Here is a 23990-nt window from a genome sequence, read left to right as displayed (position 1 = left end):
CTAGAAGTGACATCAAACTACAAAACTTCAAGACCCACTCCCTGTGACCCACTTCCTCCAGCAAACCCTACTTCATAAAGGTTCCTCACCTTTCCAAAGCAGAGCTAGGAGCCAAGGAGGAACATTTGCCACCCAGATCACCATAGTGCATATTATAAACTCTTGGCATTGTTTTCCAAGTAACTGGAGGTCTGTTAGGAAAGTCCTTGCCAAAACTTAGTCTTGGAATGTTTTCCTCTAACAGTTTCAATGCTTTAGTTCTATACTAAGGTCTTTGATCCAATTGGAGTTGATTTCGTAAAGGGTAAATAAAAGTGTGTGTGGGTTCTGATGTCATTCTTTTATATTTTGATATTCAGTTTCCCCAGGACATGTCTTTTAACAATGGACATTTTTGACATTGTCGTCAAAAATTGGGTGAAGGTACCTGTTTTTATTTGAGTCAACTCTTTTGCTGTAACATCAAACACACATCAAAAAAATCAGTTATCATGATCAAATTGTCTTCATTACACAGGTGTATAGGATAGTTTAACACACATACATCACTAAGTATAATTAATTGCTTTGGTAGAAATTACAGGAGCATCTCAACAGATGCAGAAATGGCCTTTGACAAACATCACTTCATGATCAAAAAGGTTAGGGGTGAAGAGAGCATCCCTCAACATAATAAAGGCTATGTATGACAAATGTCTAGTAACTGGAGAATAACCAGAAGCAACTTCTGGGAATTCATTGCTAAACTTGCTCCAATTACAGTTTATGGGATATGAATATAGCCATTCTTTTCTTTTGGTTAATGCTTTCTCTTCTATGTCCTTTTGTTTTCAGCGAATCCACCCATTACAGTTGAAGTGAATTTCATATAGATAGAATGTAGGGCTTTTAAATGCCACTGTATAATGCATGTTTTTAATAACCATGTTTAGGCTTTTCACCCCTAATCCAGTCAGTGATTGGTAGTGTTCATATGTACTATCTTATTTTTGCCTTCTGTTGATTTTCTTTGTAGTTCCTTTTTAGTTTTTTTTACTGCCTCCTGGTGGGTTACATGGCCTTTCTTAGAGAGCTCCCATGCGCTTCACGCATGCTTTGTCTATACTGTCAGCAGTAGATACTCATACAATGCTTGATTTTGTGAATCAAGCATTGATTCCCTATCCTGGGGCATCTGAAAATCTAGCTTCTCTTAAATCTCATGGTGCTCCCATCCATGACACATTTGTCCAAAGTATTCCTTTATATGCCTTGAGAATCACATTAGACAGAGTAATGATATTTTAATTTCATTTTTTTTTAAATTTGTAGTGCTGAAGATTGAGTCCAGGGCCTTGTACATGCCAGACAAATGCCTCCTAAGATTAATTTTATTTGATTTTTAATTGAAATAAATTGAGCACATATATGTGTTCATAAGTATATACATCCTATAATGATGAAATCAAATAATTACACCACCTTAAATTTACATGGTTATGTGGTTAAACACTTAAACTTCTTTCTAGCTACTTACATCTTTTTTTTCTTCAATGACCCAACAGCATTTGAAAACTGAAGAAAAGAAGGGCTATTATGTTTAACTATTTCATTCTATATTCCTTTCTGGTCCCCTGGTTCTTCTTGCACGGTCTCCTGATGTTTTAAGAACCCTTTTAGGAACTTTCTTGTTATTTGTTGCCCTTTCTGTTTTTCTTCATCCATGAACAGGATTTGTAATGAATACAGGAATGTGTGCTACTTTCTGTTGATCTGCTGGTTTCTTTTTTTCCTTAGTTATTTAATTTATTTATATTTCATATGTTATCCCTCTTCCCCATTTCTCCTCCTCCCCCTATCCTATCCTTCTTTCCTCCTTCTTCTATGAGGAGGTTCCTCCACCTAACCACCCACTCCTTCCTCACTGCCCCAGTATCCCCCTATGTTGGGGCATTGAGCCTCCACAGGACCAAGGGTCTCCCCACCCATTGGTGCCAGATTAAGACAATCCTCTGCGACATATGTATCTAGAGCCATGGGTGCCTCCATGTGTAAACTTTGGTTGGTGGTTTAGTCCCTGGGAGTGCTGGGAGGTGTTGGTTTCTAATGAGAAAAATCACCTTCTGCTTGTAGCACCTAGAAAGGACCCAGCACTTAAGTCTTTAGAGAAGTGGTTCTCAAATTTCCTAATGCTGTGATCTTTTAGTATCATTCCTCAGGATGTGGTGACCCCCAACCATAAACTTATTTTTGCTGCTGCTTCATAAGTGTAATTTTGCTAATATTATGAATTATAATGTAAATATCTGTGTTTTCCATTGGTGTCCCTCCCGACCATGAAAGAGTTGTTCAACTACCAAAGAAGGCCCAACCTGTAGGTCTTAGAATAACATTCTTTTGGGAGATGGTAAGTTTCAGTTGTTATTTCTTTGAATACCATTTTTTCCCTCTTCCCTCATTCTCCTTCTGGTGACACGTTAGATCTTTGTCATGTGGGGCCCTGAGGATTTGTACTTTATATTTTTTTTAGTTTGTTTTTCTCTGGTGAATGATATTGTGTACTCTTTTCGAGACATCTTCAAGTTTGTGAATCTTTCCTTACCTGTTCTCTTATGTTACTGTGCCCATCAGTTAGCTTTGTCTTGAAGTCATCCCATTCTAACTCCAAACTCATCAGGTCCAATGTTTTATGGGCTGCTGTTCCTTTAAAGCTACTTTTCTCCAATTGTTTCAAGTGTTTGTAATTGCTTCCTATGTAGTCTTTTATGATGGCCATTTAAAATGTCTGCTGGTTGATTTCAGGGGTTATATCATTCTAAAGGTACCTGTTAATGATTTTTTCTCATTTGAGGAGAAGCAATTTTGTGACTAGTACCATGTCTGCATCCTATTTTATACCTTCAGTTTGAGAAGGTCAAGACAATGCTAGTGAGGACAGGGCAGGTACACTTGAAGCCTGCATTTTTTGCTAGACCTCCACTCCTGCTACGTGGGGTCATTCTGCCCTCCCCCAGGATTTCTACCAGGTGGAGGGCTGCATTGTTTTTGCCTCCCAGCAATACCTATGGCTCTGTTGACCTGGTGTGAGCATGGCTTTACATATCTGGCAGGTCATAGAGCAAGAAGCTGCTTATTTCTTTCAGTTCCCCTTCCTAGCCATCTGGCTGGAAAGCCACAGACTTCTTTGCATCTAAGGAGGGGTGAAAGACCCCGGCTTCTCATGCTTCTCCATCAGCCCCTCAGGAAGATAACTTGGCACAGCCTGGAGAGGTAGAAGTCCTGGCTCTCTCTGTTGCCTTTGCCAAAGAGGCAGAATGAAGATTTAGTTAATAAAACTTGCCTATTTCTTAGCAGTTACTACCTAGAAGATTTCTGTCTACCTATACTCCTGGGTGGGTGGGGAAGCATTTCTTTTGGGAATCTACTGTCCATTCCATTTCCCATGAGCCAGCTTCCCAGAGGGTACACAGAGGACAGCGGACAGCAACTCACTGCCATGCCATTCTTTTTAGGGTTGTCAGCTACCTTGCTGTTCAGGTTTTTTTTTTTTTTTTTTTTTTTTTACCACTAGGGTTCTCCTTTATTCTTGGCTGTGCAGGGATGGGGGTGTCGACAGGAAGAAATGCATCTTCTTTATCTTGCTTCAGAACCCAAAGTCTGTTCTATACTTTTTGAGAACAACATAATGACATTCTATTTTCCAACAGACCCCTGTGTGCTGTGTAGTTAGGTTTTCCCTTGTCAAAAACATTTCATGTTCCTGTCTATACTGGTTAGTTTTTATTGTCAGTTTGACACAAACTAGAGCTACATGGGAATGGAGAACTTCAATTGAAAAATTGTTCTCTTGGATGGACCTGTGAACATGTCTGGGGAGCAGGACATTTTCTTAGTATCTAATTGATGTAAGTGGACTTGGATCAATGTGGGTGGTATCTTTCCTAAACCAGGGGTTCTAATCTGTATTTTAAAAGATAGTTGACCATGCCAGGGGCAGACTGACCAGTAAGCAATGTTCTTCCATCATTTCTGCTTCAGTTTTCTGCTTTGAGTTCCTTATGCATCTCTCTATGGATTATAACCTGTGAGATGAAATAAACCTATCCCTTCTCAAGTTATTTAGGACAGTGTTTATCACTGCATAGAGCAAACAAGAACAGAAAGAAAACAAGAGTAGAAATTGAGTGGAATATTGTTTGACAGTCCAGACTGTTGTTTGGGAGGAAGGTTGTGAAAACATTTGGAATCTTGGTTTGGGAAGTTATTAGAGCATTCAGTGCTCAGCAGGCTGTTCTGTCGGAGCTTAGAAGATAACAGTGTTGCGAGCAATGCAGACATTGGAAACGTGGTTTCTGAAGTTTTACAGGAGAGCAAAGACCATCAGGGCTGTTTGTGTGGCATATATTTGAATTAAGAACCAATGAGAGGGGCTAAAGAGATGGCTCAATGGTTATGAGCACTTGTTACTCTATGGTTGACAGCACCACATGACAATTAAACAACTATCTGCGTAGCTCTGCTTCCAGAGGCTCCTGTGCTCTCATCTAGCCCCCATGGGTACTGCATGCATGCGCTGCATGGCAACCATGCAGGCAACCATGCATAAAAATTAAAAGTAAATATATAATTTGTAAGTGAATTGTTCTTGAATTACTGGGATGAGGGATATCATCAGCTGGCACTGAGAAATCAGCTGTGCTTCACAAGAGATCAGCATCGCTGAGGTGAAATCTAGGAAGTATTGCCTCTGGGTCAGCTGGTATGAAAGGATCAAGGCAGCAGATCGAGTTGGAGCAGGGTTTGGTAAATAATGGGTAAGACTTGCCAAAACAGCATAAAAACAGACACATTATCAATGGAATTGAATTGAAGTCCCAGATACAAATCTACCCACCTATCGATACCTGATTTTTTTTTTTTTTGTAAAGAAGTCAGAAATAGACAACATAACAAAAGACAGCATATTCCATGACTGCTGATGGTTTAACAGTGTTTTGGTATACAGAAGAGTACAAATAGATCCATAGCTATCACCCTGCACAAAACTCAAGTCCAAGGAGAGCAAAGACCTCAACATGAAACCAGATACACTGAACCTGATAGAAGAGAAAGTGGGGAATAGTCTTGAACGCATTGGCACAGGAGATAACTTCCTGAACAGAAGACCAATAGCACAGGCACTAAGATAAAAAAAAAAATTAATACATGGGACCTCATGAGACTGAAAACTTGTATTAAGCCAAAGGATACTGTCAATAGGACAAAACAGCAGCTTACAGAATGGGAAAAAAACCTTCATCAACTCCACATCTGACAGAGGTCTAATATCTAAAATATATAAAGAACTCAAGAAACTAAGCATTAACAATCTAAATAATTCAATTAGAAATGGGGTACAGATCTAAACAGATTCTCAACAGAAGAATTTCAAATGGCTAAGAAACATTTTTTTTTAAAAATGTTCATCATACTTATGCATCAGGGAAATGTAAATCAAAATGATTTCATCTTATACCTGTCAGAATGGCTAAGAACAAAATCAGAAGTGACAGCTCATGCTGCTGAGGATGGAACAAGGGAGAACACTCCACCACTGCTGTTGGGCATGCAAACCTATACAACCACTTTGGAAGTCAAGATGACAGTTTCTCAGGAAATTGGAAATCAGTCTATCTTAAGACCTAGATACACCCCTTTTGGTCATATAGCCAAAGGATGCCCTATCATACCACAATGATACTTGCTCAACTATGTTCATAGAAGCTTCATTCATAATAGCCAGAAACTGGAAACAACCTAGATGCCCATCACTGAAGAACGTATACAGAAAATGTGGTATATTTTCGCAGTGGAATACTACTCAGCTGTTACAAACAGCAATATCATGAAATTTGCTGGCAAATTGTTAGAAATAGAAAAAAATTGTCCTGAGTGAGGTAATCCAGACTGTTAAAGACAAACATGGTATGCACTCACTTATAAGTGGATATTAGCTGTAAATTAAAAGACAATCACACTACAGTACACAGACCCAGACAGGCTAAGCAAAACTGAGGCCTTAATGAGGCTGGAGGGAAGCAAGGATCTTCTTGGGAAAGAGAAATATAATAGATTTCTCAGGTAGACCGAGGCTTGGTGGGAGCAGGAGGGATCAGGTGGGAGTGGGGAATGGAGGGAGAAAATCATGGGAGAAATGAATGAAACAGGGGGCATTGCAGGGGTGAGGTGGAAATCTGGTGTTACAGAAACCCCATAGAATCTCCAACAGTAACCCTAGCAAAGACTCCTAGTAGTGGGGAGCCAGGAGCCTGAACCATCCATATTTTGTAACCAGGCAAGGCCTCAAGGAGAGGGATTGGAACACTGCCAACCCAACCACAAAACCTCTGACCTACAATTTGTCATGCCTGCAGGATGTGCTGGGACAAGGGCCTAGTAAAATTAGCATAAGATATACCAGAAAGACTTCATCCAGCAACTGATGGGAGCAGATGCAGAGTACCACAAACAAACATTAGGTAGAGTTTGGGGTGTTCTGCAAAGGAGGAAAAAGGAAGAAACAGAAAAACCGGAGGGGTCCAGAACACACCATGAGAGCATGGTTTATAAAACCATCTGACTGGAACTCACGGGGACTCAGAGGCTTGGGAGCCTCTGCAAGTCTGACCTATGTCCTCTATGTTGCAGCATATTAGCCTGTTGTTCTAATCCTAACAGTGGAAGTAGGGCCTGTCCCTGACTCTTTTGCCTACTCATGGGTCCCTTTCCCCCTACTGGGTTGCCTTGTCTAGCCTTGTTCGATGGTACATGCCAGGTACCTTGCTATTCTGTGCTTGATGTTCCCAGGACGCCTGCTCCTGAGACGACTACTCACACATAGTGTTTGTCACAGTACCAGAGACAAGTTAAAACACCATGCAGGCTTTCTCTGGCTCTGCTATATTCTGTAGCTTGCTATTCTGTGTTTGATGTCCCCGGGACGCCTGCTCTTATCTGAGCCGAGTCAGAGGGGGATTGGATCTTGGGGAGAAAGGAGTTTCAGAAGGAGAGATCGGAGGTAGATGAAGAAGGGGAAACAGCAGTCAGGATGTAATATATGAGAGGAGAAATTTTTTAAAAAAGGATTTGAAGGTATGAAGGGGTCATGGAGAACAGCTAAAGCTTTCCACCAGATGACAGAGATGGAGTCCTTAAAGTGAGCCTAGGTGAGGCCATTGGTGGCGGTGCAACTCACATGCAATGGGGTCTCTGGGCTACTGGAGATTCCAGAACTATGGAACAACTGCTAAGGACAGTGGCTGATATGGAGTACAATCTGACACTTGAACCTATAAGGCAAACTGTGTGTGTGCTGTGTATGACAGAGCTGGAGAGATGGGGCTACTCAAGCCATTTGGAGCCTTGAAGATCATGAGTAGGTCCCAGATATTATACAATGAGTTTCAGAATATGGTTTTAAACTACTGAGTTTGAGTTATGCTTTAAAATAACTGTTTTTATATACAGGGTTTTCCCTTTTGGTATAAAACAAAAAAAAAAAACAAACAAAAAACTATGTTTAACTTACTTCTCATTTTTACAAGAGTCCACAGTTAAGATTTATAAAGAAATGCTGAACTTTTAAAGTATTGACATATTAAAAGACTGTCAGACTTTTCAAAACTGGACAGTGTTTTATATTGTGATATTAATCTTAGTCTGAGATACTAGAGACAAGGAAGAAAGAAAAGGTTATGGTTTAACAGTGATGTGTTTGTGTGCCAAGCTGACAAGATGTGGATTTTACTACTCAATTTGACATAAACTAAAGACACTTGGGGAAAGGAAGCCTCAACTGCAGAATTACTTTTATCAGACTGTGTTGTTAGCCTGTCTCAGGGCGAGCTTCCTTGATTCCCAATTGATGTAGGGGGACCCAGACCTCTGTAGGAGCAAAATCACTAGGCCTTGGGCTGTATAAAAAAGGTATCTGAGAGAGTTAGAGGGAACAAACAAGTAAATAGTGTTCTTCCACTTGGGTTTCTGTTTAAATCTCCTCCCATGAGTTCCTGCTTTAGCTTCACTTGCTGATGAAGTGTAGTCTGAAAGATGAAATAAACTTTCTCCCCAAGTTGTCTCTACTCATACCCAGTGTTTGCCACAGTACCAGAGACAAGTTAAAACACCATGCAGGCTTTCTCTGGCTTTGTGTACGCTTGAGCCCTGGTCAGATGTCTGCATGAAGAAGCAGGAGCAGTGGTTCAAGTTAGTTCTAAACATGAGGGCTCACCTGTTCTAAAAGATTTATAAGTGAAAACTCATGACTCCTCATAATAGCCTTCATAAATAGTTGAATACCTACCCACACATCCCATATCTACTTTGTAAAATGCAGAGGAAAGCCATGCTGTCTGTTACCTTCTTCAGACCTTAGCTCCCAATCCTACCTTTCAAACCCCTCTTGATTTAAGTGAAAGAGACCTTATGAGTTGATGGAAATTTGACTTCCTTTGGAAGTCTATAGAATGCTAATTGCAACTGGACACAGCTGAAGCAACCATCCAGCGATTATTTTTTGAGGGAAAAGGATGATAGCAATTGAGCCCAGATTTTTACACATTCCAGACAAGTGCTGTGCCAGATATTTAAATAGTGGCACTATGTAAAACATGTGAGGAGTAGATGGAGTCTTAAATGAATGTGTCTTGTTGAAATGAACACAGAGCAGTGCCCAAACTCATGGAAATGACAGAGCCTTCCTTGGATCAGGTCTAGGGAAATAGCAAAACCTTCCCAATCATGTGTGGGTGTTGACAGTGTGTACAGAAAATGTAGATCCCAGCTTCCTTCTCTGGGATGTTTACAGCCTCAGATTGCTCCCTTACAGAGGCCTCCTACTGAGATTAGCTAAACCCACCTGTCTCCTTTTTTAGATGTATACAATACCTCCTCATTTAGTTATATACAGAAACCTGCCTCGTGGATTTAGATGTTTAAAATAAACACATCAAGTTCCAGAGAACTGCTGGTGTGTCTCCATCAGAGTACACAGCCTACCTGACCTGTAAGTGTCTCCATGTGTCTATCCTTTCTTCATTCCTTATGGCCCAGTTGGGTCAGTCCCTAAACTGGTAGATCAGAACAAGTGGCACCCAAACAGGGAAATCCAACTACAGGGAACTCGCACATCAAATAAAGGAACATTACCATGAGAAACATGAGAGAATAAGGCAAAGGGAGTGGTGCACATGTTCCTCTGGGCACTGGGTGTAAACCATGGACCACATAGAATCTAGAGATACACAGTCATACCTTAAAACTTGCAAGATTTTATGGAACATCAAAAAAGGGTAAAAATATCACAGCTCCATCAGTTCTTAGAGCACATTCAGGAGATTATATTCTACTGAGATTAGCTGAACCCATCTCCTTGTTCAAGTGTATACAATAAACCCGAGTCCACATTAAGCTGAATACTATTAACCTGTCTCCTATATTCAGATGTAAAAAAAAATAAATAAATAAGCACACTGAGTTTCTGGGCCACTGCTGGTGGAGCAGAGTCTGTGGCTCCTCCAATCACAGCTTTTCTGCATGTGTGTCTGTATGTCCATTCTTTCTTCATTTCCTCACTGATCTAGTCTAGTTTCCAGGACCTAGCCATATGAGTTATGGCAATAATATTTACAACCTGAATGAAAAATCAAGTTTTCCTCACATAAAGATTCTGGGGCTACATTCTTTTGCAATAACATAGCATATAAGGAGTCTGCATATCTAAGTTTTCTCTGCATACCAGAGGCCATAACTGTCTCTCTATTTTTCAGGTTGGGCTTCCCTATGATGCTCATGTCCTGCACCATTGGGATGTGCTATCTGCTGATTGCTCACATTGTGGTGGGATGGAATTAACAGCAAACCATCATTTGCAGACCAAGAGAAACTTGATCATCACCAGCATCACGTGGAAGGCTTCCCCACAGCACCTCTGAAGAAGAAAAGCATGTACTTACCATGACATAGATGGGAACAAAGCTTTGTCAGTAACAGTATTGTTCAGGTGGATGATGGGAAACCACATCTTCTCTCTGTAGACAAAAAAAAAAGTGAGAAAAACAAATCAACTTACCAAGATTCCCAGCAGAAAATATATATACTTTGAAAATATTTCTTGTAATTCTATATAAGAAATGGTGCAAACCTACATAAATAGCTGCTCCTTTTAATGGTCAATTCTAACATATACAGTTTTTCTTAATGTACTCACCCTACATGTTGAAATAGTTAGCATTCAGTTTATATGGTCCTTTAATATGTCTTTTTTTTCCCCTGGGAAGAGACGTATGAATGTTATGAAAAGATTTTGTGTATTTAAAAATAAAGAATCCCTTGACATAAGATTTTGTAATTTATTTGCCATAGTATCTTTGATTACATTGAACTATATTTTATCCACTTTTATTTTTTTCTATAGAGTTTTAAAATTATTTAAAAGTCTAGAGGTTTGATTTGCAGAAGACCAAAAATATCTTCTAAATAACATTTTTATATTAATGGCCTAGAACAGTAATTTTCCATTTTAAAATTGACACATACTAGCTTGCAACCCCACCAGCAGTGGAGGAGTGTTCCTCTTTCTCCACATCCTTGCCAGCACCTGTTTTCTCCTGAGTTTTTGATCTTAGCCATTCTGACTGATGTGAGGTGAAATCTCAGGGTTGTTTTGATTTGCATTTTCCTGATGACTAAGGATGTTGAACATTTCTTTAGGTGTTTCTCAGCCATTTGATATTCCTCAGGTGAAAATTCTTTGTTTAGCTCTGTACCCCCTTTTCAAAGGGGGTTATTTGGCTCTCTGGAGTCTACCTTTTTGAGCTCTTTGTATATATTGGATATAAGCCCTCTTTTCGATGTAGTGTTAGTGAAGATCTTTTCCCAATTTGTTGGTTGCCATTTTGTCCTTTTGACAATGTCCTTTGCCTTACAGAAACTTTGTAATTTCATGAGATACCATCTGTTAATTATTGATCTTAGAGCATAAACTATTGGCATTCTGTTGAGGAAATTTTCCCTGTGCCCATGTCCTCAAGGGTCTTCCCCAGTTTCTTTTCTATTAGTTTCAGTGTGTCTGATTTTATGTGGAGGTTCTTGATCCACTTGGACTTGTGCTTAGTACAAGGAGATAAGAATGGATCAATTTGAATTCTTTTGCATGTTGACCTCCAGTTGAACCAGCACCTTTTGTTGAAGAGGCTATCTTTTTTCCACTGGATGATTGTAGCTCCCTTGTCAAAGATCAAGTGACCATAATTCTGTGGGCTCATTTCCAGGTCTTCAATTCTATTCCATTGATCTACTTGCCTGTCACTATACCAATACCATGCAGTTTTTTTTTTTTTTTTTTTTTTTTTTTTTTTTTTTTTTTTTTTTTTTAACACAATTGCTCTGTAGCACTGCCTGAGGTTGGGGATACTGATTCCCCTAGAAGTCCTATTACTGTTGAGGATAGTTTTAGCTATCCTGGGTTTTTCCCAGGATATTATTCCAGATGAATTTGAGAATTGCTCTTTCTAAGTGTATGAAGAATTGAGTTAGGAGTTTGATGGGGATTACATTGAATCTGTAGACTGCTTTTGGCAAGATGGCCATTTTTACTATATTAATCCTGCCAATCCAAGAGCATGAAAGATTTTTCCATCTTCTGATTTCTTTCTTCAAATACTTGAAATTCCTGTCATACAGATCTTTCACTTGTTTGTTTAGAGTCACACAAAGATACTTTATATTGTTTGTGGCTATTGTGAAGGGTGTCACTTCCCTAATTTCTTTCTCAGCCTGTTTATTCTTTGAGTATAGGAAGCATCAGTCTGGTGGTTCGTCAGAAAACTGGGAATGATCCTTCCAGAGGACCCGGCTATACCACTCCTGGGCATATACCCAAGAATTCCCCAGCACGTAATAAGTATACATGCTTCACTATATTCATAGCAGCCCTATTTATAATAGCCAGAAGCTGGAAAGAACCCAGATGTCCCTCAATGGAGGGATGCATACAGAAAATGTGTTATGTATAACAATGGAATACTATTCAGCCATTAGAAACAATTAACTGGGCAGTGGTGGCGCATACCTGTAATCTCAGCACTTGGGAGGCAGAGGCAGGTGGATTTCTGAGTTTGAGGCCAGCCTGGTCTACTGAGTGAGTTCCAGGACAGCCAGGGCTATACAGAGAAACCCTGTCTTGAAAAAAGCAAAAACAAAACAAAACAAAAAACAAAAACAAAGCAAACAAAAAAAGAAACAATGAATTCATGAAATTCTTAGACAAATGGATGGAATTGGAGAACATCATCCTAAATCAGGTAACCCAGTCTTAAAAGAACACTCATGGTATGCACTCACTGATAAGTGGATATTAGCCTAGAAGCTTTGAATACCCAAGACACAATCCACATATCAAATGATGTCCAAGAAGAAGGAAGGAGTGGCCCCTAGTTCTGGAAAGGCTCAGCAGCAGTGTCGGGGAATACCAGGACAGGGAAGAGGGAAGGGGTGGATTGGGGAACAGGGGGAGGGAAGAGGGCTTACAGGACTTTTGGATGAGGGGAAATCCAGGAAAGGAGAAATCATTTGAAATGTAAATAAAGAATATATGGAATATAAAAAACCCCAAATACTTAAAAAAAAAAAAAGAAAGAAAGAAAACGACGGGTGCTATTTACATCAATTACATTGAAGCTAGATCAATATTCTTGTCTCAGTTCTCCCTGTGAGGCTCCAGCTGTTTCAGTAACATCTCTAGGTGTGGTTCTTTTGTGTACCACCCACATCAGACAGAAAGAATGAGAGACAAGAGCCCTTGCCTGTGCTGATGTTGCTTGTGTTTTGGTTGTCAGTGCCTCTGCTGTGCTCAGAGGCATTCCCGAGTGCTCAGTTCTCTATGTCTAACCATGAGACATGAGGGTGTCCATCAGGGACTTCTCATGGAAGAGCTTCTAATTTAAAAAGGCTCAAGTAGCTTAGAGCACTAAAGTGCGATTTAGGAGACTTTTCCAGTTCTATTTTTTGTTGCTGACACTCAGAGAAGATGTGGCTTTCCTGCGAATCACAGCATGCTTTCCTGAAGAGGCAAATGCTTCCTTCTACTGTTTAGAGCAGTTGTTCTCAGCTGTGGGTTGCGAACCCTTTGTGAAGGTCAAGCCACCCTTTCACAGGGCTCACCTAGCACTATCAGAAAGCATAGGTATTTACATTATGATTCATAACAGCAGCAAATTCACAGTTATGAATTAGCATCAAAATAAGTTTTGGGGATTATCACAACATGAGGAACTGTTTTAAAGGGCCAAAGCATTAGGAAGATTGAGAACCAATGGTTGGTGGGAATCCCTCTGCTCTGTGCATAAGATTCCTCAGGAGTCACACATTATCTCTGAATGTCTTAACAGCAATGATAGGATTCATCACATTTTTATTTTAAAATCTGGTCTCAGCATTCCATCTGTTTACATGCTTGTGTTTCTCAAGTATCTGATTAACCCATGAGGAACTATATCTCCTGGTGGGTCCATCTCTGTTTCCTGTCGGCTGCATGGAAGCCTGAGTTCTTTTACTCTTTCGCTGAAAGCATTGCCTTGGTCCACCCTATGATCCTGCTTGCGTGATGTGGCCGTGATGCCCTTGTGCTCCATGCTGCTTCCCGCTCAGTTCTGCCCCTCTCCATCAGTGCCTCTTCTCCATCATTGCTCAAGCCACACCCTCATCAGCTCTTCTTTTTTTTTTTTCCTTTTTGTTCTTCTAGGCCTCCTTTGTGACTCATTTTTTTCTCTCCTTCTCTTCAGACCCCTTCATATCTCCCCAACATTAACATTTGATTTTGTTAACCCCCGCAATCTTTTCTCTACTTCTATTCTAACATTCAACACTAACTTGGTCAGTAGCAGATACTCTATGATTTCTTCATCTCAAGCATCTCTGACATCTCTCATACTTCTGGCCAGTTATTCCAGGTTATCTTCTGCTATGATTGTTTTAATATGTGAGGTGGTTTTTTTCTCTTTCCTTTCAGGGCTCATGTGTTAGAAGCTTGGTCCACAGAGTAGTGATTATAGTAGATGGTAGAACCTTTAAGAAACAGAGCCTAGTGGTGGGGGAAATACTTTCAGAAAGGATGTACACTGCGCTCATGGAAAGCCCTTCAGTTACCTTAAAAGCAGGTTGTAATACAAGAGCAAGGCTGGCTTCTCCCTGCTCTTGAGCTTGCTGTATCACCATGTCATATTTTTTTTTTCCTCCCAGAGGCTCCTAACATGATACTATCCACCTTCCCAGGCTAGTCAGAGGAGACACAGTGGGAGGAGAAAGGGTCATCGCCAGCACCTGAGTTATAGGAAGCTGCATGGTGAGACTGGGTAGTTAGTTCTCACCTGGTCCAAGACTTCCCTGACCTCAACTACCTTGGGGTCTCACTATGCTCACAGAAAGCAGGGAGCATGGGCCCACTACTGAACCCCTACTGCATCAGTACTTCCCAAAGCACATCAATGCTCAGGATTTGAGTGTATGATGGTATCCAATCCAAACAGCACCTATATTAATAATGAGATAAAGAAAGTTCTGGGTTCTCTTGTGGGACTGTGCAAGGTTTGTACACCTCCAGAGTTCTTTTATTTTCTTTTAATTTATTTACATTTTGAGTGTTATCCACTTACCTGGTCTCCACCTCTACTGGAAACCCCTCTCCTTTCCCCCCTCACCCTGCTTCTATGAGGGTGTTCCTCCATCAACCCACCCACTCCTACCTCCCTGCCCTTGATTCTCCTACTGGGGCACCTATAAAACCTTCATAGGACCGAGGACCTCTCCTCCCACTGATGTCTGACAAGGCTGTCCACTAATACATATTCAGCCAGAGCTATGTGAACTCCTTGGTTGGTGGCTTAGTCCTTGGGAGCTCTGGGGATCTGGTTGGTTGATATTGCTGTTTTTCCTATGGAGTTGTAAGCCCCTTCAGCTCCTTCAGTCTTATCTCTAACTTCTCCATTGGAGACCCCACACTCAGTGCAATGGTTGTCTGCAAGCGTTCAACTCTATTTGTAAGGCTCTGGCAGGGCCTCTCAGGAGACAGCTATATCAGGCTCCTTTCAGCAAGTCTTTCTTAACATCCACGATAATGTCGGAGTTTGGTGACTATGTCTGGGATGAATCCCCAGGTGGGACAGTCTCTGGATTGCCTTTCCTTCAGTCTCTGCTCTGTACTTTGTCTCCATACTTGCTCCTGTGAGTATTTTGTTCTCCCTTCTAAGAAGGTCCGAAGCACCCAGACTTTGGGCTTCCTTCTTCTTGAGTTTCTTGTGGTCTGTGAATTGTATCTTGGTTATTCGAAGCTTTTGGGCTAATATCCACTTATCAGTGAGTGTGTACCATGTGTGTCCTTTGGGTTACCTCACTCAGGATATTTTCTAGTTACATCCATTTGCCTAAGAATTTCAAGAATTCATCATTTTTAATAGCTGAGTAGTACTCCATTGTGTAAATGTACCACATTTTCTGTATCCATTCTTCTGTTAGATATGGGTTGTTTCCAGCTTCTGGCTATTATAAATAAGGCTGCTATGAACATAGTGGAGCATGTGTCCTTGTTATATGTTAGAGCTTCTTTTGGTATATGCCCAGGAGTAGTATAGCTGGGTCCTCAGGTAGTACTCTGTCCAATTTTCTGAGGACGCCTCCAGACTGATTTCCAGAGTGGATTCACCAGCTTGCAATCCCACCAGCAATGGAGGAGTGTTCCTTTCTCCACATCCTTGCCAGTTTTTGATCTTAGCCATTCTGACTGGTATGAGGTGGAATCTCAGGGTTGTTTTGATTTGCATTTCCCTGATAACTAAGGATGTTGAACATTTCTTTAGGTGCTTCTCAGCCACTTGATATTCTTCAGTTGCAATTTTTGTTTAGCTCTGTACCCCATTTTTAATAGGGTTATTTGATTCTCTAGAGTCTAGCTTCTTGAGATTTTTGTATATATTGAATATTATTATCCCTCTATTAGATGTAAAGATCTTTTCCTAATCTGCTGGTTGCCATTTTGTCCTATTGACAGTGTCCTTTGCCTTACAGAAGCTTTGCAATTTTATGAGGTCCCATTTGTCAATTCTTAATCTTATAGCATAAGCTATTGGTGTTCTGTTCAGGAACTTTCTCCCTGTGCCCATGTGCTCAAGGCTCTTCCCCACTTTCTTTTCTATTAGTTTCAGTGTATCTGGTTTTATGTGGAGGTCCTTGAACCACTTGAACTTGAGTTTTATGCAAGGAGATAAGAATGAATCAATTTGCATTCTTCTACATGCTAAATGCTGGCTGAACCAGCACCATTTGTTGAAAAGGCTATCTTTTTTCCCACTGGATGGTTATAGCTCCTTTATAAAAGATCAGGGGACTGTAGGTGTGTGAGTTCACTTCTGGCTCTTCAACTCTATTCCATTGATCTACCTGCTTGTCACTGTACCAAACCACAAAATTTTTAACACAATTGCTCTGTAGTACAGCTTGAGGTCAGGGATGGTGATTCCTCCAGAAGTTCTTTTATTGTTGAGAATAGTTTTCACTATCTTGGGTTTTTTGTTATTTCAAATGAATTTGAGAATTGTTCTTTCTAACTCTGTGAAGAATTGAGTTGGAATTTTGATGGGGATTGCACTGAATCTGTAGATTGCTTTTGGCAAGATGACCATTTTTACTATATTATCCCCGCCGATCCATGAACATGGGAGATCTTTCCATCTTCTGATATCTTCTTCCATTTCTTTCTTTGGAGACTTGTAGTTCTTGTCATGGTATAGAAGAGAGTGAAGATTCCCAATTTAAAGGGCCAGTAAATATCTTCAACAAATTATAGAAGAAAACTTCCCTAACCTAAAGACAGAGTTCTTTTTACATCTTTCTCAAGAATTAACCAGCAATTCCCAGTCTACATGTTAGACTTTTCTTTTGAATGCTCAGATCAGGACACTAAATCTCTAATTCCAGTTGCATGAAGTCATGTATGAACTTAGCCTGTTCAGGGCCTCTATTCCCTCCCCTATGCCATAGCATCATTTGATTTCAACACCTGACCACTCCAGAGTGGTGAGTTCATGTAGTGTTTTGGTATTCATAATAACTTATGTGTAAAGCAGACATAATTAAGGATGAATTGGTGTTATGGAAGAGATCTAGAGAAAATGAGAGGGGCTGCAAATTTGTGTGTATTGTTAAGCAACAAGCTCAAGTGCAGTCATTAAATGGTTGGGGGTGGGGAGGACTGTCAGGTAGGTAGTTCATCTTCCTTTGATTCAGTGTCATTTTGTAACTCTTCTTACTTCTTTCATCTCTAAAGTCATCTTGCTCTAGTGCCAATCTTATTTCACTGAGAGCAAGGTGGAAACCCTAAGAGGGAAAAATATTCTTATTGCTAACTTTTTATATTTGCTTGTTTCAGGGCCTGAATGCTCTCTCTTCCCTGATATAATAGAAACACCACTCTGGCTTTATTCCAAGCTGTGCTCTAAGTGTGCTCTCAGATGCTGTGTGCAAGATGTTCCTGATGTGTATGTAGAATGGTCAGTATTTCACATATTAGATAATTTTCAGACAAAATCCTGTGGTGCATATTTTCCTGGCCAGTTCTCCAGGCTAGAAAAGGGACTTCTGGGCTAGGTGAAGAAGGAGACCACTCATAGTCGGTAGGGATTTCAGCTGATCTCTTTCTGTCTGTTCCAGCTTTCCTGCTGATATAGGTAGGCTTATGTTCAACCAGAGGGTGGAGGGAAGCAATTTGGTCTATCTTCCCTCAGTAGGGCTGGGTAGCACCAAGCCTGGGCTGTTTCCTATGATTGGTAGAGGGTATGGAGGTCCCACTACTCTTTTGTTCTGGGTCTAATCTATTCTGGGCTCACCTCCTCCATCTACTTTTCATAGTTCTCCATTGTCCATTTCCAGTGCTTTTAAGATCCTGAACCATACAGAGTGGGAAAGAATGCAATTATAATCTACTCTATCTAATTAGACCATCATTTTCTTTTGCTATTACAAAATAATTCACATGATCAAATGGAATGCTCTTAAAAGATAATTCTTTTAAAAACCCAGCCAAAGTACATTTAGAATAATCATAGTTTTTCTTCTCTTATTTCAAATGGAAAAAAGACAATTTTAGGTAAAGAGATGAGATCTAAAAACAGGTTATATGTAAGTTCCTCATTAATTCCTGTTGCGATTACTGCTGGAAAAATAGAACTCCAAGTGTTTCTCATACTGAGAACACAGTTCTCTGCTCCCATTAACTTGTTGAATTTTTTTTTTTGTTCACTAGAAAGCCATTGTGATTCTGATATTAGATCCCCAGTAAATCTGGGTCATGGAACCATTAGCAGAACATACCAAGAATGGTTGTTATAAATCAGTGTCACTATTCAGCGGCTTTCTACCTTTGCACAGAGTAGTCAGGCCTGAAATAAAGAAACCCATTGAACAAGAGATGGAAGAAAGAATCGCAGTTATTGAAGACATGATAGAAGAAATTAATACCCCTGTCAAAAAATGTTAAATCTAAAAAGCTTCTAGCACAAAATACCCAGGAAATCTGGGCCATTCTAAAAAGACCACTAAGAGTAATAGGATGAAGGAAGGGGAAGAATCATGGGTCAAAGGCTCAGAAAATATTTTCAACAAAATCATAAAATATTTCTTATCTTAAGATGAAGGGGTCAATTAAGTTACAAGAAGCATACATAAAACAGAGTAGATAGAGCCAGAAAAGAAAGCCACCATTATACATAATAATCAAATTACTAAGCATGTAGAACAAAGAAAATATTAAGTTTCAAAGAGAAAAACGACTAACATATAAAGGCAGACTGATAATAATAACACCTAACTTATCAGTGGTGACTCTAGTATCCAAGGGGTCGTGACAGATATTCTACAAACCAGAGATGCCAGCCTACAGTACTTTACCTAAACAATTTTCAATAATAGTAGATTGAGAAAGAAAACATTCCATGATTAAGCCAAATTTAAGTATTATCTATTTATAAATCTAGCTCTAAGAAAGATGTGAGAAGATCCTGAAGAGATTAGTCTACACACAAGAAAACAAAAGGATCTAATAATTACAGACCAGTAACTCAAAGGGAGGGAGGCACATAATACCAACAAAAGTAATCAATTAATACTGCTCATTGATAACTCTCAATTAGTACTCATAATTCCCAATAAAAGGACACAGAATAAAAGAGTGGATGGGGAAGTAGAGAAGGATGTCAAAGGAGGTGGGAAGGTGAAACCATGATCACAATATATTGTATGACAAAATATATTTTCACTAAAATAAAAACTACAGGAGAGGAACATACAAGAAAGGTAAGATGATATGAAAAGACAAAAACCTTTGAATTACAAGCATAGATAAGGGAGCATATTGGCATAGACCAGATCTTCAGCACCATCATAGAAGAAAACTTCCCTAAAGTAAAGAAAGACAAACCATAAAATAAAATGAGCACCTAGAATACCAAATAGACAAGACCAGAAAAGAGAATCACTACGACATATCGTAGTTAGTATATGTAGTTAGTTGTTAGAGCAAAGAAAGAGTATTGGAAATGTCAAAGGAAGAAAAACAAAACAAAACACATGTCATTATTACAACAATAGCTGATTTCTCAGAGGACACTTTGAAAGCCAGAATTTCCTGAAATAAAACATTTTAAGTCCTAAAAGACCATGCTGTCTAGATTACTAGACTACTCATGAAAAATACCCACTATAGTTGAAGGAAAATATTTCCATAATGTAAACAGTATACAAAACTTTCACCCAATAACCTAAACCTAAAAAAATGCAACAAAAAATGTTTTGACTAAAAAGAGGAACGAACATAACCAAGATACTGTAGAAAGAAAAAGGAAACTCTAATTACTAAAACTTAAAGTACCACCCAAACCACCCCAAATGTATAATGCAATGAGCAAAATCAAGAAATACATTTTAGTCATATTAATGACCTCAGTTCGCTAATGAAAATACAGAAGCTGGTGAATAAACACTATTTGTCTATAGTCTCTGAGAAATACATCTCAGTTTTAAAGATAGCTACCACCTTAATGTAAAAGAATGGACAAAAGGAAGCTAATTAAATGTGACCAGGAAGCAAGCAGGCATAGTTATATCTGAGAAATAATATTTCAGATTATAACACTAGCACAAGAGATAAGTTGTGGATTGCTCTCTCAAGAGGGGCACCCCAATGAGGGGTAGGTCACGTACTCAGGTGATTTCAAGTGAAATCTTAATTGGTCAAATAAAGGCTAGAGCCTGTGATTGGGCCGTGGAAAGAAAAAGTGGAACTGGAAAAGTTTTAAAGAAGGAAAGAGAGGAAGGAAAGGGAAGAAGAGAGGATAGAGGGAGAAGAAGATGGCGAAAGGAGAGGTGGAAGATGGAGCAGACCCATGTGACCTGGAGGAGCCACAAGAAGCTAGGGATTTCACAGCTGGGCAAGAAAGTAGTGTATGGGATATTTGCCCAATCTAGGTGTGCAGCTTACAAAGATATTAACTGAGCTGTGTGTGCTTTGCATGGATGTAATGAGGTTGGACATTTACTGATATAAATGTGGCTGGTAAAAATATGTCTCTAGTGTTTTCCTTTCATGAGGCTAGAGGGAGCTGAGTGAGACCAGAGCAGTTATTGGTGTTCCACAGACCATCCATGGCCTGAGGAACTTGAGTGGATAGCTCTATGTGTTTCCAGGAAAAACTGGTTTGGTCAGCTTAGCAAGCCCAGTAATCAGGGCCAGATGGCTGTTAAGAGCTAGGCATGGGGGGAGGGGGGTGGTGGCAGGGGGAGCGGGGTTGTGGTGGGGGGTGGCAAGACTGCTGATACTGGCATCTAGCAGGTTTTAGTGTGAATTTATAAAATTATACATTACAGAGATAAAGATGGAGACTTTAATGAGTGGAACAGTTAGCCAAGAGGACATTACTATCCTAAACACATATGCATCAAACTCTCAGTGCATCCATTTTATAAAAAGTACACTCGTAGACTTAAAGACGTGGATTAAATTTAACTCAAGAAACAATCAATTGAGTGAAGAGGAAGTCCATCATGGTAGAGATTCTTTTCTGGTTATACATCTGACAAGGGATTAATATCCAGAATATAGACAGAACTAAAAAATGAGTAAACAAACAAAAGCCTAAGATTTAAAATAACAAACGACAACAATATCAACCCCAACCCTCTCAAAAAAAAAATTCTGCATGGGAACTGAACAAAGTGTTCTCAAAAGAAGAAATAAAAATAGCTGAGAAATGTGCTCATCTTCCCTACAAATTAGGGAAATGCAAATCAAAACAGCATTGAAATTTCATCTTATTCCAGTCAGAATGGCCAATATCAAGAAAACAACTTACAATGAATGCTGGAGGCTATGCAGGGAAAAGGAAACTATATTCACTGGTGGTGGGTTTGCAAAAATTTCCAACATTTCTAGGAATCGGGATAGTGAATTCTTAAAATGCTAAATTTGTACCATATGACTCCACTGTTCCACCTCTTGGCATATGCTCAAACAACTTGACATCCTACTTTACAGATACTCGCTCAGCCATGGTCATTGTTGATACATTCACAATTCTAAGAAAATGAAAGCAATTTAAATGTCCTTCACCTGATGAGTGGATATTAGAAATGTCCAACTGCACGGAATCATTGAGTAGGTCTGGTCTAGCTGCCTTGAGAGGCATGCAGAATAGAATGTTTGAACTTTGATCCCATGGCTCCTGTGGCACTTTGTGTGCCTTACAGTTCTTAAGAACCCAATCCACCTCCTCAGGTAGTGAAGCACAGAGGCCACCCATGTGACTCTGTTTTCCATGGAGCTTGGTAAAGCATATAGAACTTGGCTAAACATTTAGCATTGCATATTAATCTTGTATTATGCTGTCTGGCATTAAATCTGCCATTATGTTCTGTTGTGCTGAGTTTATGAAAAGTCTGACTGCTTGAAATAAACTTGTCTCAGTCCTGCTGAGATCCCTTTAATATGGCCTTATTTATTACCATTGACTATATCTGAAGATCCTGGTTTGTAAGTATGTGCTTACTTAAATAAGTACAAATGTAGTACTATAGAATACTATTCACTATTCAGAGTCTATCATACTATTAAAGTCATCATTATTGGAGGAGAATCTATAACCACTAATTTATTTATAAACATTTATTCTTTTACCCACAGGTAAATGTAGTCAACCATCATCAAACAAATTTCTCTCTGCAAAAAAGACGACATCATAAAACCATAACTAATCAAACCTCAGAGTTGTGGCACTCAGTCCTAAGACGTACATCTACAAAACATTGTACCTAAGACTTGAAGAACATTTTAGAAGAGGGAGCAGAAAGATGGTAAGAGCCAGAAGAGCCAAATGGTTAGCTCTGAAAACATACTTACAAGTAAAATATTGACTAAGAAGTTTATATTTAATAAAATATGTGTTTAAAAATATCCATATATGCACGCCATAACAATTAATGAAAAAAGAGGCCATGAATTTGAAGGAGGGCAGGGAGGGTTATATGGAAGAGCTTAGAGGGAGGAAAGGGAATTGAGAAATGTTGTAATTGTAATCTGAAATAGTAAACAAATAAAAAGTAACAGGAGTGGTAGATGCTGGAAAGAACCCAGGTATCCCTCAACAGAAGAGTGGATGCAAAAAATGTGGTATATCTACACAATGGAGTACTATTCAGCCATTAGAAACAATGAATTCATGAAATTCTTAGGCAAATGGATGGAGCTAGAGAACATCATACTAAGTGAGGTAACCCAGACTCAAAAGGTGAATCATGGTATGCACTCACTAATAAGTGGATATTAACCTAGAAAACTGGAATACCCAAAACATAATCCACACATCAAATGAGGTACAAGAAGAAAGGAGGAGTGTCCCCTGGTTCTGGAAAGACTCAGTGAAGCAGTATTGGGCAAAACCAGAACAGGGAAGTGGGAAGGGGTGGGTGGGAGGACAGGGGGAGGGAAGGGGGCTTATGGGACTTGCGGGGAGTGGGGGGCTAGAAAAGGGGAAATCATTTGAAATGTAAATAAAAAAATATATCGACAAAAAAGTAACAGGAGATCATGTTAAGTGGGATAACCCAGACCCAGACACACAGAACATGTGACATGTTCTTTTTCATCTGAGGTTACAAGTGGGTTTCCAGATCTCAAGTGGGAGTATGTATGCAGAGTAAATACAGAAACTAGCAAAATAAAAAGGGACTATTGCAGGGGATAGAAAGCTTGAAAGTGATCTGAAGGTGGAAATGTGTATGAGGAACAGAGGCTACATAAATGCAGGGGTGGGGGTGGGGAACACAGTTGCAAAAGCATCTCCTGCAGGAGGACCTAATTGAGGACTGCCTAAGAGACCAAGAATTGCTGACAAAGAGAATGCCAGCCAATTGGGAACTGCTGTTTAGAAGAGATGCTTTCTTCGGACCAATGGGGTGGCCCCAGTAGAGGCCATTAAAGGAGCAGCATTGAGACAAGTTTGGTGCAGTGTTTCTCTTGCTCCTGGAGTCTGAGGTGCTGATTCTAGGCCACCTCACTTTCAACCTCCAAGGGCAATTGGGGTCCTCAGTCGTCCAGGGCGCAGGCTACAGAAACAGGAAAAAGAACCCCAGAGCTTCAATTAGAAGGAGAAACACAGGAAATGACCTAGAGATGGCCTCTCCAAAAGCAAAGACTACCCAATTAAAACCCAACACAAGGCATGAGAATCCTTCTTTTGACTGATTGGTCAGGATTATCCAAGACTATGAAAATATATAGTATTGCTGTTGCCTTCTGCTGCCTTCTAGAGATGAAATGCAAGTTATTCCTGAAGATACCATGCACTTCAGACCCAAGATTCAGTGAACCTGAGATCGATCTAACTTGAAAGCTTCCTCCCTGAGCTTTCATGGTACCAGAAGGCATGATGTTT

General features: G+C 39.8%; 1 protein-coding gene across 2 annotated transcripts in view; it reads left to right on the top strand.

The window, feature by feature from the left end:
• Positions 1-10046, top strand: part of Oca2 (OCA2 melanosomal transmembrane protein) — a 301441-nt gene extending 291395 nt beyond the window's left edge. For both annotated transcript variants that reach the window (XM_052161541.1, XM_052161535.1), the window contains exon 23: positions 9786-10046. In XM_052161541.1, the coding sequence (XP_052017501.1) occupies positions 9786-9870 (85 nt within the window). In that variant the 3' untranslated portion in view covers positions 9871-10046. The remainder of the gene's footprint in view (positions 1-9785) is intronic.
• Positions 10047-23990: the final 13944 nt, after the last annotated feature.

This window comes from Apodemus sylvaticus, chromosome 1, assembly GCF_947179515.1.
Source record: "Apodemus sylvaticus chromosome 1, mApoSyl1.1, whole genome shotgun sequence".
Taxonomy (NCBI): domain Eukaryota; kingdom Metazoa; phylum Chordata; class Mammalia; order Rodentia; family Muridae; genus Apodemus; species Apodemus sylvaticus.
The sequence above is the reverse complement of the archived record's forward strand: the minus strand, read 5'-3'. Positions and strand labels throughout refer to the sequence as shown.